This window comes from Myodes glareolus, chromosome X (genome assembly GCF_982192425.1).
Source record: "Myodes glareolus chromosome X, mMyoGla1.1, whole genome shotgun sequence".
Classification (NCBI taxonomy): Eukaryota; Metazoa; Chordata; class Mammalia; order Rodentia; family Cricetidae; genus Myodes; species Myodes glareolus.
In genome coordinates, this window is record NC_142053.1 from 99,954,038 (window position 1) to 99,971,597 (window position 17,560).

General features: G+C 32.6%; 1 protein-coding gene across 8 annotated transcripts in view; it reads right to left on the bottom strand.

Annotated features, from left to right (window-relative positions):
* Positions 1-17,560, bottom strand: part of Dmd (dystrophin) — a 2,257,783-nt gene that overhangs the window by 1,940,395 nt on the left and 299,828 nt on the right. For all 8 annotated transcript variants that reach the window (XM_085684598.2, XM_085684595.2, XM_087902601.1 and 5 more), the window contains one exon: positions 2,708-2,769. In XM_085684598.2, the coding sequence (XP_085540724.2) occupies positions 2,708-2,769 (62 nt within the window). The remainder of the gene's footprint in view (positions 1-2,707; positions 2,770-17,560) is intronic.

The following is a 17,560-nucleotide window of genomic DNA, read 5'->3' on the forward strand; positions in this document are numbered from 1 at the left end:
TCCTGATGCTCCTTTTCTCTTCAAATTGCACATTTTGTACTTTTCCTTTCTCAGATTGTACCTTTTCATTATAGATCACTACTAGCCACATAACAGAGTCAATACTAGGTTGTTTTGAGATTTCCTCTACTAATGGAATTAAGACAAATCTCTTCACTTTAGCCTCATGCAGACTTTTTGGAGAAGGGAAAATAGCAGCCATATTTTCCCCAAAATATCACAAGAAAAGTTTCTAGGTCAAATATTAAAAGTCTTCTCCTATGACACATCTTGAGTCAGGCCCCCATAGTTCAAATAACCCTCAACATCACTGCCTTCCATGTTTCTAATAGCATAGTTCATCAAGCAGTGCTTAAAGTATTCAACTGGTTTCCTAATTCAAAGTCCAAGTTCCTCCAAAGAAAAGTATCATCAGACTTCTCACAACAATACACCAATCCCTGGTTCCAACTTCTTTCTTAGGGTTTCTATGACTGTGAAGAGACAACATGACCACTGTAACACTTAATTGAACACTTGTAACGAAAAACATTTCATTGGGGCTGGCTAAGAGTTTCAGATGTTTAGCCCATTATTGTCATCATGAGAGGGCATGGCAGCATACAGGCAGACAAGTTGTTGAAGAAGTAGCTGAGAGTTCTACACCTTGATCTGCAGGCAACAGGAAGTAAATTGTGTGCCACACTAGGCATAACTTGAAAATTCAGACCTCACAGCCTGTCTCCACATTGACACAGGTCCTAGAGCAAGGCCACACCTCCTCACAGTACCACTCCATGTGGGCCAAGCATGCAAACACACGAGTCTATGGGGGCCATATCTATTCAAATCATCACAGTTTACATACATACCTCTTAATATTGTGATAGAATTTCAATTTTGGAATGACTGATGACTCTCCTGGTTCAACTGTAACTAATTTAGAGAACATTTATAATAAAAAATGACATCAATATGAGTTGATTTGAGGATGCTAGGCACTTGTGTGTGACCATTCTATGGCTTTAAAATATGGAATTTCTTAAGACTGGTGTATTTTATTTCTTAAGGTAGTACCCAGAATGTAGTCAAGGAAGATCAGATAGCAGACTTTGTCTTGTATATTAACATGTCAATTATAATAAATGCTTCAGAATATCAATGTGTAGAAAGCAAAGATGTCTTTAGATTTTTTATAATACAAATATACCCTTTAGAATTTTGAGAATGAAAATGTACATAGTTGTCACATCTTAGAACAATCACTCAAGAATGCTGGTTCATGCTGATAATCTCAGCAATCATAAGGCTGAAGAACTAAAATTGAGTTTGAGACCAATCTGAATTATATATTATGTATTAGGTCTCATGTAGTATGAGACTTCAGAACCAAAAAATGGAAAGACTCTCTGTTGTTTACAGATTTATTTTTTGATTTCTTATTCTAGAAAATATATTTATAATTATAATTTCTACATAAGTGCTTATTTGAAAATATTTCTCATTTCTGTTTCAGATACGAATAAAATTTCCTAATGCCAATAGGCATACTAAATAAAGCCTGTATACCCATCTTGGAAATATTCTTAGAATTATGAATCAGACCTGAATATTTATAAATTCATTTTCAGCAAGTCTTTATATTCTACTGTGCTCTTATATGTAATTATTTAATACTGCATTTGCATTTCACTTATTTAAAAACTTGGTCTTTTAAAACACATATTCTAATTTCTATTTCTTTTTTAATGTTCTGTAATGGAATTTCATTAACTATTAATTTACTGGGAACATTTTAAGAAATATTAGTGCAAACTCAAGAACATGCTTCTCTTCCTACATGATCTAGTGTAGTTTCCAATATTTTGCTTTTAAATACCATAATGATACTTGAAAGCATTTTGTAATAGCAATAAAAGCAATTTGGTTCTTTTATTTTCTACTACATTATGTCGGTTCTATCACTAAAATGTTTACAAGAGGAGAAAGATCCATGGAGAGGGTAGTTCATGTTTATTAAGAGTGGCAATGCAATCTACTAAAAGTTCTTACTTAAGAGTCTTCCATATCTTCTTAATAAAGTGTTCAGTGTTCATTATAAGAGTTTTGTCACTCCTAAAACATTTTCATACAGAGATCACAGATTTCCTTCTATATGCCCATTTTCTGAGTTTGGTATATTAAATAGACCCTTGGGATTTATGTACTTACATATACATGACGAAAGGTAAGAAAATTAAACAAAACCATTTGGTTAATTTGCTCAAATTAATTAGGGTATATATTTGTGGCTATAGAAAAATGATGATTTATTATTTTATGGGATTTTAAAATATGTTCTAGTTACAGAGATGGAATAATCCAAAATTCGACTATTTTAGCTTTCATTAACTAATTAAAAAGACAAAATATAATATTTATCAACAATAAAGTCTGTAATATATTTTAATATTTGAAATAGAAAAGATAATTGACAGAGTTTACTGTAATGACTTGCTGATAAAACAGTCAACAGATACCATTTGTAAACTAAAATCACATCACTTTATCATATGCTCTACTGCATTTTACTGAATCAAAACAAAGTGTAACATATGCAGATTTAAACAGTCAAAATTATGAAACATAAGAAAAATAATATGAACATTTGAAATATTTACTTTCAGAACATGTTTAAAAAGTTTAACAAATATTTCATTTTCAAATAAATATAACAAAATATTCTTACCTTAGAAAATTGTGCATTTATCCATTTTGTGAATGTTTTCTTTTGAACATCTTCTCTTTCATCTATTTTGTAAAGAAAACAAAATTAAAATTTATAACTAATTTTAGGTTATATTTTGCAACCAAAATAACTTTCAAGTAACACATGCTAATTTTATTTTAAATTTAGTGTTAATGTCATTGATAAATGAAGTTGAAAATAAGTGATGTTGGTATTGGGTATTTGATAGAAAAGTATATCTAAAATTCATTGAAATGGTAAGGTTCATAGTCTTTCAAATATAACAGCATTGCCTAAATCAGTCTCATCAAATAATGGGATATTATTCATCCCCTAATATATTAGTCATGCTAGTATAATTAAAGGAAATTATTTGGTAGTATTTATTTAGCAAATATAACCCTGGGCCTTTCCCTGTATTCTTTTTCTCTTTTATTAATAAAGGATTATTTATTCATTCGCAACCACTAAATCCTCTAATACAGAAAGGATTCATATTATAAAGACTCTTTAACTACCAGGAGCATGGTTTAGTTACTTTGCATTTTATTTTCTACATAAATTAAGAACTCAGAAAACATTATTTGACAAACATAAATGAATTAGAGAGGGCCAACCCTACAAGGTTAAAATTTCTAGTGTTTCATTCTATTTAATGTCCGGAATTGCAAAAGCAAATGGCATTTCTTAGCTTATAAATGAAAACTCAGAGAGAAAATCTCTTCAGATTTATATCAATGGATTAGGTTGAGAAATTATAAAGAAACAGCTTTTAAAAGCCATCCTTACAGAATTATTTGTTTTCCTAAGCTGGAAATTACTATTGAGTTAAATTGACAGAAAAAATAATCAATCATCATTACTAAAATGTTTTCTTCAATGTTTTGTTTTAGTTAATAGTTAATAACTAGTATATCTATACAATATGTAAGAATTGAATATTTCAGATATTATTTACTTAGGTCAAAAGAATTTTTATGAAAATACCTCAAAGTGTACACATTTCTTCTCATAAAAATTTCAATAGTAAACTTCCATTCTTTTCTTCCAGACATTTAGAATATTGCAAAGAATTGTTTTTCATAACAAATGTATTAATATACTAAAATAATACCTATTTTTAAATTGAAATACAATTGCACAACAAAACTTTTTCACTTATATGTAAAATAGTAGCAGAAAGCTCTTAGAGGGAAAATTTTATTTTTCTTCATAAAATACATTATTACTTCACTATATTATTCCCATAGGCCATTATACATATTATCAATTTCAGCATTATCCATATGATAACACACAAACCATAAATAAACAGTGTGGATACCACTCTTTTGTTGACATATTTGAATAAATTAGAGTCATATTTTCAAACCTAACTGTTCCTATCACCACCAATTACATACCATTCCTTGAAAATCAAGAAAATAAGAAATGGAATATTTTAAATGCCGAATTTTAACTAGCTTGGCATGAATGTCTAGACAAATATCTCTCAGTGTTATATAGGGCTATTCCTACCTAAAAGTAAATGAACTTATTTGAAATTCCAATTTCTTTTTTCATTCAAATCCATGAGTATTCCATGCCACACACCAGAGAGAAGATTAGTATGCTATGTATTGAATGTATTTTGTCCACAACAAAAATCATGTTGGAGTTTAATACATCATGTGACTATATTTGGAACTGGGATGTATGGGGGAGGTGATTAAAGCAAGGTACAGAGACTGCCCAAATTGATCAATGTCATCTAATGAGTGTGGGTTCTTGCTCTCACAGAACTAGGTTAACAACTGAATATGTCATTAAGAACTGGCTATGATTGTGTCTTATTTCTTGATTCTTATTCACCCTACAGAAACAGATGTCACTAGAAGATCAAAGAAAAGATTTTGTCCTAGTACAGATTGGTGAGCCAGTAAGTTTTACAGGGTTAATTACATGAATATTAGAAACTGAAAGGTAGCTAGTTGTACCACCAAGAAGTTGTCTAAACAATTTATGGTAGCTTCCTCAGTAAGAGTCCCAACTGCATTGTAATAAGCTGCACTACTAAAGAATCCTTTGCAGGATTTATGGGAAACCACACTACTGAAGTGTTCCTATAAGCAATCATTTTATTTTACCTCTTCTGTAATATCTAGAAGTGAGAGAACCTCTGATATATCTATAGAAGAAGGTTCAATAGCTCAGTGAGCCTTGGAAGATGGAAGCACCACACAAAATTACCCATTTCCAATTATAGCCACATGAATGTATTATATACCAACATAAATTTTGTTGTTCACTAAATATGTTTTATACACAACAGACACATTTTCTCTTTGGTGTATGATTATTATGCTATTAAGATCTTATAGCACTGATTACAAACACAGTGACTGATTGAGCAATGATGATGCACAAAAGAAGCAGCAATTCATCAATAATAAAAAAAAGGTTACTCCTTCTGTGTGCAATTTCAAGTACCTGTTAGGCCTTTGCATTTCTGCAATGGATCCTTCACCAGAAGCTGAAGAAAATTCTAGAAACTTGATGAACTTTTAGAAGCATGAGTAAAAATAAATGTTCTTCCGAATAAATAGCCTAATCCCATACATTTTGTTATAGCAATAGAAAATGTACCAAAAGAGTACATGAAAGTACACAAGAACACTCAGATATTTTAAAACGTAACAAATGATCTCTAAAATATGCCATTTGATGATAGTTATGCCAAAGGCTTTTAGGTGCAAAAAGAATTGTGATTTCATTTTCAATTAATTTCCAACTCCATTTACAAAGCTCTGAAGTCAGCACAGAAACCTTGACATGCTGAGCAAAATGTTATGTATCTACTGTAAAAATAGCAGTGAATGTGAAGTTCAACATATAAACATCTTCAAGAAATATCCTGTTTCAATTATCATCTTTTGTAGCAGAAAAATATATCTGCAATGAATTTCTTGCAAATGGTTTACTTTGGAATTGTAGCTTTTTCAATGTGATAAATATTATTATAATTCCTTTTGTTATAGCTACAAAATATAGAATGATTATTAGTGTCTTATTGCTCAATAACTGATTTTATAACATTTCAATCAATTTGCATGCTATTTAATACTTTTACACTGGAAGGTAAACTCTGAATGAATAAAGTTGGTGTTAGAAAAGATCAATTAGACAATGATCATTTGAATCAAAGTCTATAGTTTTCATTTTGACATAAGTTTTAACATAAGTTGTTAGCAAATTGTAAAGAATGGCTTGAAATAATCACAGGAAAAAAATTGAACAGATGTACATTAATTCAAAACAATCACAAGTTAGATACTCAATTTAAGCAACCCAAACTTCTATGCATGTTGTAGTTGCAAGAAAGTATCCTGAATTTTTATAATATACAATTTTAAAATTATTAAATTATAGCCATATCATCTATAATAAAAATGTGAAATCAGCAACAAAGCAAATGTGAAGACAATAAAGTAAAATATGTCACTGAAAAGTAATTGTGCATATTTCTGCTTAGTCATTTCAAATAACAATTTTTTTCTCATTTTTCTTTTGAGAGTCTTATAACTAGCTTCCTCTCACTCATACAAATATTTCTGAGCATATTAATTTGAGAGGCAAAGAAGAAAATCTATCTTAAAAAATTTACTCGAGTACCCTTCCCTGGGGATGTCAGAGAGTGAAGAACTACTACTTCATAAATTGCTAAAACTGATCAATATTTTATTTTATTCTCTCTATGGGAAAATTTCACATAAAATTATCTTCCTACCATAACATAAAACATGTACGTCTTCTCACAATTAAACACTTCTAGTAGTCATTTTTATTCAATATACCCAACATTTTGTATCTCCTGAGATTAGTGCATCAACCTTTAACCTGTTATTAACTTTTATATTCTTGAAAACCTCAGGAATATAAATGTGGGATAGATTCAAATGTAATATTCATGATTCACAAGAAAAATTACTGCAGGAAAGTGTTATTAAGAGGCAAACTGAAAGAGCATTAGGCGAGGAGATCTACCTTCCATTTCTTCTAAAAGATAGTCTAGAATTTTGGCCTTATAATTTCTAGTCCTCACTCTGTTTTCCTTTGAAATGAGGACATTATTCTGTATATCATGGACCCATTTTTGTAACTTAGTAAAATGATTTGTGTATTTAATTCAATGAGAGTCATGTACAGAATGTACATAATTCTTCACTAGTTTTTGAGAATAAGAATGACAGTTAATCTTTGGCAAAGTTCACAATGCCTAATAGAAACTATAAATAAATGAAGTATTTACAAGAGCAAAAAATGATAATTCTAAAAAATTAACGGGGGTACAGAGAACAGGATATTCAGCTACTCGTGCACTAGGGGAGGCATTTTAGAGAAGGAGACAGTCAATTTGAGTCTCGTTGAATGCGTGAAAACACAAAAGAAAAATATTAGGGAGAAAATGATGAATTTCAGTGAGTGGAAAGCAAAGAATAGAACACTAAGAAATCAAAAGCCATGCTCTTACTTCAATGAAATTTTATGTTGATTACCTCAAACTCATAAATAGGGAAATTAAATGGCTTAAATTGCAAGATGCTGTGATAAATTCATAGAGGAGGATCTCTTTATAACCTAATCTTTTGTTTGCTACCAGATAAAGACACCCCCTGATGGTTTGAGAATGGTCTTCATAGGCTCATATGTTTGAATGCTTGGTCAACAGGGGGTGGCACTATTTGATAGGCTTAGGCCGTATATCCTTGTTGGAAGAAGTAAGCCATTAGGGGTGGGCTTTGTGACTCCAAGAGCCCAAGCAAGGCTCAGTGATTCTCTCTTCCTGGTGCCTGAAAATCCAGATATAGAACTTTCAGCTACTTCTTCAGTACCATGTCTACCTGAAAGCCACTATGCTTCACATAACAATGACAATGAAATAAATCTCTGAAAACTTGAAGCAAGCCTCAATTAAATGCTCTCTTTCATAAGAATTGTCGTAGTTATCACCTCTCTTCACAGCAATGGAACTCTAAAACAGAAGTTGGTACCAGAGAGGGGACTGTATTGTTGTGGGAGAATTCTCTGTATTTTGTCAATCATGTTTTAAATAAAACGCTGATTGGCCAGGCAGGAGGTGTAGGCGGGAAAACCAGATAGGAAGTGGAAATGATGCAAGTAGAGCAGGAGAATTCTGGAGAGGAGGAAGTTGATTCCTCCCACCCCTGCCCAGATCACCGAAGCAGCAGGATGTGAGCTGCCCCATTGAAAAAGGTACTGAGCCACATGGCTAACATAGATCAGAAAAATTGGTTAATCAAGATATGAGAGTTAGCCATTTTGAAGCCTGACCTAATGGACCAATCAGCTTTATAATTTATAGAGATCTCAGTGTGATTTTTCTCTGGGACTAAATAGCTGGGGGGCCAGGCAAGACAGAAAAACCCCCAAGAAACAGGCCCCCTCATGTTACACTGTATGATTGTGACAGGCCTGACCATTCTGCTTGTTTGTACAATGAGTACTTTGGGACTCTGGATTAGAAAAGCATTTGAAGGCATTAAGCAGGAGTTAATGGGACACATAAGTAGGAGCATTGAAGACAATGTTGCTGAGAGCAATTTGGATTATGATGATCTAACTTGAAAGTTTTTAGAGGAGAAGTATATTAGTATGTGTCCTAGTGACTATTCTTGTCATATTTTTGCAAAGACTGTGACTACTTTTTTACTTTATTCAAAAAATACGCCTAGGGCATAACTGAAGAGATTTGGATTGATGGCATTGTCAGAGGAGATTTCGAAACAGTCAAGAAGTACTGACTGTGTAATGCAGTTATTAGTGGCTACTCTTACACAGATCTAAAATGAAAAGGAGCAATCTGAGCAAGGAAAAATAAATATTTTACCGTTTAAGAAGAAAGAAAGCACTAGGAAGTATAATGGAGCTAAGTCCAGTGGTCAAGGAGATAAGGCTTAAAGAAAAGCCTGATATCAAATCAAATAAAGGGAGAGGTGGCATCAGCGAAAAAACCCACCCATCTAAGCTCCAAACTCATGAAAAGCAATTAAAAATTAATCAGGGAAATAAACTACCGAAAAGAGAAAACTGATGAAAATATATTTGAACCAAGAGGTCAAGTTCCAGCCCAAGGAAGTAGCAGAATTTGACAGATTTGGCCATATGCTTCTGTCTTTAAGTTCAGGATATAAGAAATGGGTTACCCTCCATGGTTAAGGAAAGCTGCTGACGCCAATTGGGTGTCAGTGGTGTCTCTGGGTAGAGGCCCAGAGAGACCAATGTGCAAATCTGTGTTCAAAAGCCCAAACCAGCTCCAGTGGCTCTCTCTTTTTGTCTGAGGATCTGGTTGGAGAATTCTTAGCTACTTCTCCAGCATGCATCCAGCCATCATCCCTGCAATGATGACAATAGACAAAACCTTTATACAAGCCCTAATTAAATGCTTTCTTTTTTAAGAGATGCCATGGTCATGCTGTCTTTTTACAATAATAAAACACTGACTAAAACAGTCCCTAATATCACAGAGAAAATAAAATTTCTGCAAACATGATTATGCCCAATGCTAAAGCAATGAGATAAAACTTGTGGACCAAGAAATTTGTGTGAGTGTCCATGTGCCTTGTTAGTCATTTTATATGTATTTAGTTTGTTTCTATTGCTTAATTTATGGTACAAAACTAATGAGTTTCTTTGAAATATTTTCATGTTTGTAACATAATTGTCCTCTATTGTCTTCTCTCTTTCCTGTCTTTCTCCTACTGATAACCCCCTTCAGTAGTCATCTTGTTAGTGCTGGAAAATATTTATATTCAACAGGTTTATTGTTTAATACATTAATCAAAAATGCTTATCATTTATGTGACACAATATAAAAGTTAGGCATAGGAGAGGATGTTAAAAAGTAATAGTTCAGAAACACACATAGTGAAGAATGACAGAGACATGATTTATTTTATTAAAAAGGAATATGAAGTTAAGTAGAAAAGCTATTAATATTGCAGATTATTCTATACTCCAAGTAGGGATGAGGGGAAGATAAAAAGATAAGAACTATGAAAAAATAATGATACATATTAGATAAGGCTATGCAACACTTGGACTCATTATAAAGGAAGGCTACAAACTCAGGACATATATACAAAATAGATTGGTCATGTTAATAATGATACAAAATGGCAATGTCAAGTCAAAGAGGTTAGATTGAAAAATGATATAAAAAACACTTTCCATTAAACCTGAGTAATAGCCTTTGATCTTAGAATTTTAGATTTTGGGGGCATAGAGTGGCATTGCTAGTCAGTTTATAATGAGGAGGCCTAAACTAATTAAACTCACACACAAAGAAGATTAAAAATTGTAGTGTCAAAGAGGTCCCTCATTTGTCATTCACTCCGTAATCAATGTAATGCATTTTTTACTACTCATTACACTATTAGAGTTGTTCATAAAACATTATATCCTTTCTCATTTTCAAAACAGTAGCTGTCCAGATCAGAACTACATTTCTAATATTTTGAATAGAATATTTTACATCTGATGGAAAATAATGATTTTTAAGATGATAAAGTCCATATTTACTTTTCACTTCTTATTTTCCTCCTCTGCAGATATTAATTCTATTAACCTGTGGTAAGCAGAATAGTGGTTCTCTCCCAAAGTCACCCACTTCCAAATCCGTAACATCTCTGAATAAATCATATTACATAAAAATGGGGAATTTGCAGTATGTATGGAATTTGACTTGATAATCTGCCAACTCTTGATAAGAAGACTATCCTGAATTATCCCGTGGAACAAATACAATGACCACGCCTCTTAAACAGAAAATTACGTGGCCTGACAAAGCAAACCAGAGATCATGACTTTGCTCTGCTGTTTTGAGGATGAAAAGGGAAGTCTGACCTGAGGAATGTGTGAAATACCTAGAAAGTACAGTAAAGGAAGAGGTTGTCTCTCAGAATATATAGAGGACACCTGAGTTTCTGCTCACATGGATTCAGTTTGGATTTCTGACCTTCAGGTCTGCTTGATAATAAGTTAATGTAGTTTTAATGTCTTAAAATATTATAAGTTATACAACAAGAATAGAAAATGTATATAACATTTCATTAAAGCTTACAAAACATATATGCACTTACCCCTACTTGTGATCAAGAATGCCTATGAGAAAGATAATCATTCTATTCACTTTTCCTTCTTGCTTACTGCCAGAATGGAACATAGAAAGATACACATGTGTAGATGTAGTTCTACTGATATGTACTCTGATTTTTAAAATATATAGGGTTCTGTCATATTAAAAAAACTTGAAAAGTCCAGTTTCTTTTTTGTTAAACTCCATTCACATTCATTGTATGTCATTAATAAATTTAGAAATAATTGTTTTAATGGGTTTCATAATTTACTAAACAATATTTTTGAGAATCAACTGATAAATGAGTTTCTCAGATGCTACAATATTCCATATAAGGTATTGAGTGTAGCAAAACATTATATTTGCAAAGTAACTAATGGATTAATATTCAAAATATATGAAGAACTTGTAGATCCAGATATCCACAAATGAACAATACAATTTAAAAATGGACATATATGTAAACAGAATATTCTCAATAGAAGAATCTCAAATGGAAAAAAACCACCTAAATGTTCAACAAACTTAGCCATCAGCAAAATGCAAATCAAAACTACTTTGAGATTTCATCTTACACTTGTCAGAATGGCTAAGATCAGTAAAATAAGTGACAGTTTGTGCTGCTGAGGATATGGATCAAGGGATCACTCCCTAATTGATGGTGAGAGTTGAAACTTGTGAAGTCACTATGGAAATCAATATAGTATTTCCTCAGAAGATTGGGGATGAACTTACCTCAAGACTCAGCTCTACTAATCTTGAGCATATACCCAAAGAACATTCAACCCTACCACAAGGACACTTGTTAAACTATTTTCATTGTAGCTTTATTTATAGTAACCAGACACTAGAAACAACTGATATGTCTTTCAACTGAAGAATGGATTAAGAGAATGTGGTGCATTTACACAATGGAAAATTAATCATTTGTTAAAATGACATAAATTTTGCTGGCAAATGGATGCAACTAGAAAAAAAATTTCCTGAGAGAGGTAACAAAGACCCAGGAAGAGAAACATGGTATATACCCACTTATAAGTGGATACTAGTTGTCAAGAAAATGATAACCATTCTACAATCCACAGACCCTGGGAGACTATGTAACAAGGCGAACTCTAGGGGAGATTCATAGAATTTCCTGGGAATGGGAAATAGAATATATTCTGTGGGTGGACTGGGGGTATGTGGTGATTAGGTGGAGGGGAGTCAGGGAAAGACTTCAGGGAGTGACAACTGGAATTGGGGGGAATTTGGCAGGCTGTGCCAAAATCTAGTGCAGCAGAAACTCCCTAGAATCTAAGAGGGTGACCCTAGTGAAGACTACTAGTAACAGATGATACGGAACCTAAACCCTATCTCTAACCAGACAAGGCTTCCAGTGGTAGGACAAAGACACTAACCCAGTCATAAAACCTTTGACCTATAATCTGCCCTGCTTAAAAGGTATGCTGGGACAATGATTGTGCAGAACTTTTGGGAGTGGCAACCAATGAGTGGTCTAATTTGAAGTCAATATCATGGAAAGTCCATGCCTGATATTGCCTTAATGACCAGAAACAGAAGAACGCTAGGCCATAGACCTAGGATAGAAGCAAGGGAAAAAAAGTAAAAAAAAAATAGCAAAGTGCAAGCAAACAAAAAATGATAAAATGATTCCTAATGATATTCTGCTATACTAAGGTGCTTAGTCCAGTTGTCACCAGAGACACTTCCTCTGGAAACTGTTGGGAGCAAAAGCAGAGACCCACAGTCAAACATTAGGCACAGATACAACCCAGGTTGGAGATTTTTTTCTTATCCCTACCGTGAAAGTTGTGGAACCCCATGGAAGAGGGGAGAGGAGAAATTGTGAGAACCAGAGTAGTCAAGGACACTTTGAGAGTATACCCTCATAGAATCATTAGACAGAACTTACAGTGGCTTACAGAAAATGAAGCAGAAATTATGGAGCCTTAAAAGGTCTGAGCTAGGTACTCTGCATACATATTATGGTTGTTGGCTTGGTGTTAGGGGGACTCCTGATAGTGGTAGTGGTGGGTGTCTCTGATTCTTTTGCCTGCTCTTGGGACCCCTTTCGTCCTAGTGGATTTTATTACCTGGTCTTGATGTGTTTATGCTTTTTCTTATTTTATCTTGTTGTGGTGTGTTTTATATATGTTTCCTGAGAGGCCTAGTGTTTTATGGGTAAGCAGAAGGTAAGGTGGTGTGTTGAATCTATGGAGATAGAGATTAGGGGGAATGGAAAGAGGGGAAGCTTTGGGATGTGTTAAAAAAAATTAAAGAATCCACTGATTGGAGAACTTATTGTATTTAGCATCCTTATCCCAGTATTTTCCACAGGAGATGTACATAAAAGCTGGTCATAAAAGCTGTACGGATCCCAGATGATTTCATCTTTATCAGTAGAAGCACAACTGACTGTAACTGAAGTTCTTGGCCTCATGGTCGCTTCTCTCTAATGACATGGAAGGCAGGTTGATATTCCGAAATTTTTTAGGTGACATGAAGGGTCAAACCTTCTCTATCTACCATGAAATGGAATAAGTGTTGCTATTCAGTTGAGAAATAAAACTTTCACTTAGGTGTGCTAATGAGCTGCCCATAGGCACTGTCCCTGCCTCCACTTTCAACTCTTCACACTTTCTACTATTTCAGTCTGTGGATAGTGTGATAAACCACAGATCTAATCAATTTTAGCAAAAACTCCTTTCTACCATTTTTTTTACTGAAAATAGATTTTTTTTTCATGTAACATGTTCTGATTACTGTACCCCCTCCACCTTCTTTGATGAACTAAGAAATCAGCTTTGTTCTGAAGATTAATCAATACTAGAGAGACAGGGCATAAATGAAGAACTATATAATAAAAGTAGCTGTCAGAACATGGGAGAGAGGACTGTTCCATTCATTCAACTCCAGAGTGAAATATAAAAGTGGTAGAGATAATTGGAAGGACAAGGAACCTAATAGACAACTAACTTATGAAGATTTTAATATTGAACCTAGAGGATGACAGAGAGTCAAGTATAATTTTACTAGAGGCATTAAATACCATATTTGAGTTTTCAAAATAATGATTGCACTGTGGGGAATACTTGTAAAACATAAGACTGGAAACAAGACTAATACACTATAACAATCATTTATGTGAGAAAATGATAGCTTAGCTAGTGACTTACAGAGGAGCTGAAAAGTAAATATATACACAAAATAAATCTAATAAACATTATTGAAAGAGGCTATTAATGACATGATGAAAAGTGATAGAGGGACAATAACCATATTCATATTCATGATATTAGGGTATAGACATTTTAGGAAGAAGATTCTTCCCTGTGTTAATGACAAAATGGAAAACATGGGAAAATACTGCAGTTTGTGTGTGTTGAGACAAAAACAAAAATGATAGGCATGCTAAGCATCTAGATTTAGCAGTCAGAAGATCAAGAGGAATATTGAGTTCAAGTAAAGATTTAGCTATAAGACAATAGTTAGTAACTGAAAACCTTGTAGTGGTTGACATTAGTTTAAAGAAAATTCCACAGACTTTCTATCTATATATGCATACATAATTCTTTTCATTGGTTCTTCTAATACAAACACTTCTTCCTAATATTTTTTACTGACATACTTGTCATTCATCCTAGAAACATTGGCATTCAATGAGGGTCCCATCATCATCTTGCCTTTGTTTCATGCAATTGGGTTATTCTTACTAAGCAAAGAAACTGTCAGTCCCCAACTTGACCACCTCTACCTATTGACAAAGATTCGAAATCTGTTTCATATTATGGACTTCAAACTCACAGAGCTAACTTTAAATTATACCATCACATAGATGACCTGAAGTTAGCTTAACAATAACATTCATCTTCAATAAATTCTCCTCTCCTATCCTATTGTTTAATAGTGCTATTGTTCATCTAGTAACAAATGAATACCTCTCACATCATTAGGCAAGTATGAGAAATACTTATGCATAAAGACCAGATTATTCAGAATAGTATATAATCCTCTTTACATTCTGACATCAACTGAATTTTTGAAATTTATCTATCAAGCCAATTGGCAGTCACATATACACATTGCCTTATATATACCTACCAGTTCTACTGCAGATGTACCAGCCAAGTCTTTCCCTGAAAAAGCCATATACTTTCTTACTTTAGACTTTAGTTCTTAGTGTTCCTAGAATAAGAGCTTTCACGATTAAGATACAGTTCAAATGGGAGGATGTTCCAAATTATTCTTTGCTCTTTGGTATAATTCACGAGCCAACACTTCTATTGCAAATATGCAAATTAGTATTTTTCTAATTTGCCTAGTATATATATTTTTCAAAAACAAAGATTTTAACTCCAAACACACACACACACACACACACACACACACACACCCCACAAGCTCCTTATTCTTTTAACTTGTACATCCCAAATTATTCAAACCTCTCTAAATGTAACCACACAAAGACAGGAGAACAGTAATGTTTTTGTAATTCCTCTCATATAACATGATATATGCAAGAAGAAATACGTCCATATCAAGGATTTTTAAACAAATCAAATACTTAATCAATTATATAATTGAATCATATATCCACAAAGTTCTAGGCCAATGATTTTCTTTTCACTTTATGCTTCTGCTAAAATTATTGTTAATTATGAATTTTATCTTTTGATTATCAAAACATTTCCTAAAATAGTATGTAACCATGAGATGTGAAATTTTTATCTTCTGAAATTTGACGTTGTGCCTAAAGAATTTCTATTTCTCATTATTATTAAGCAGATAAAAGGTAAGACAGAGAATATGTCTTGTAAGCAATTTGCCTTGAATTTTCTGGGACAATTATAGTTTTGATATGCTGAAACTATCCTTGATTTTGTCTTTTGTAACTGTCAATTCTCATAAGACAATATGAAATGCTATAAATCATTTCTAACCATTAAACTCAGCCACAATTGTTTCTGTTTTCTTATGTAGGTCATCGCTTGTTAGTGTAGATAATTGATTGAGTCAAAAAACAACATGAATAGCTAAATTTTATCATGTTGAATAAAAATTCCCCTCATCTACTGCTTCTTAATCATAACATTTATGTTGAATTAACAAATTTAAACATTGGACAGAGATTTTAATAGCAATTTCCTGTTCATAAAAAAAATCACTTTGTAGCTTTAATGAAAATTGATACAAGAATTCAATAAAATTTTATGATAATTATAGAGATTTCCATGAAACAAAACATAAATCACTAAGGTAACAGTATTACACCTTAGTAGAAAATGAATTCGAGTTTTAAGACTGTAAGAGAAAATACTAAATGCAATAGGCTGGGAGGAAATTTCCCTATGGTAGATGATACAAAGACTTCTTTCTTGTTATTTTAAAATTCCACATACAGGAGTACAGGATACAATGTAGGCGAGGGTTTAAGTCATTCTGTATTTAAGTATAGCCAAATGACCCAGCTTCAAGTTTCTGACCATGCAAGTTATTTAACTGCTCATTGACCTTAACCTTTCTGGTTCTCAGTTTTTCCATTTGCATCATGGTAATCTTGGCAGTCACAAAGAATTATGAAGAATAAATGTGTCAGATTGGTTAAACACAGCGCAGAAAATGAAGACAGATCTAAAAATGTTTGCTTTCAAATATATCATAAATTCCCATAGTTATTTGTAAATTGAATTATTTCCTAAGAGTTAAGAAAACAAAATGGTATCAGCTAGGTTAATGATTAGGGTAATTTCATGTTTTATCATTTAAACATATGCAAACATTTAGAATCTTATTGATTGAAAGGGAGAAAAAAAATGAAGTAGTAGTATAAATTATACCTTCTTTTGGAAAAGCTCATGAGGCTTCAATCCTAAAGATAGAACTACAGGCATAAATATTGCTGAAATCTGGAGAAATAGTCTCTTCTGGATCTCCAACTGCATATCTAATATCAAATTTTCTGTAATTAAAATATACATACAAGTAATATTATATAGACAAAACAAATTTCATTTATGTTGCTGATAATTGCTTTTATAATATATATATTGTATCAGCAATTATTATAAAAGGGTGTACATTTGAAAGAGAGTACAAAATGGTTTGGTGGGCTGGTTTGGAGGGTGCCAGGGAGGGGAACAAAATTAAAATATAATATCAAAAATACAATAATAATTTTAAAAATTATACTTCCTGTGGTCAAAGAATAACATCTTATATAAGTACTAATATGAATGTTGAATGATTCACTAATACAGTATGGTTTATATAGTGATTTCAAATATATTGTTTGGACATGAATATATGTGGGTATAGAAATTTTAGGGATAAAATTTGGTCACAATTGATTAAAATAAAACTTGAAATATAGGCTGTAATCCAACAGCATGCCATGAGTAATACCATTTATTTTCATTAAAATAACAATAATAAAAGAATACATCAAAATAAGACCAATATTTTCAATGCAATTTGGAGGTGTAATTGAACACTTGAAAACTGTGTCAGAGCTGTTCATTCAATAACTGTTTCCACATGTTGCCCTAGACAGTTGTAGTCTTAATATATTTAACTATCATAGTGAAAAAACTGAAGTAAATTATGTCTATGGTATATATTTTTAATGGATTGAAAATTCATTCCTCATTAATAAGGAAAATAACCAGTCACTTGTATGTAACGTCTATTTACTAATGACATGTTTAGGAGATGTTTTA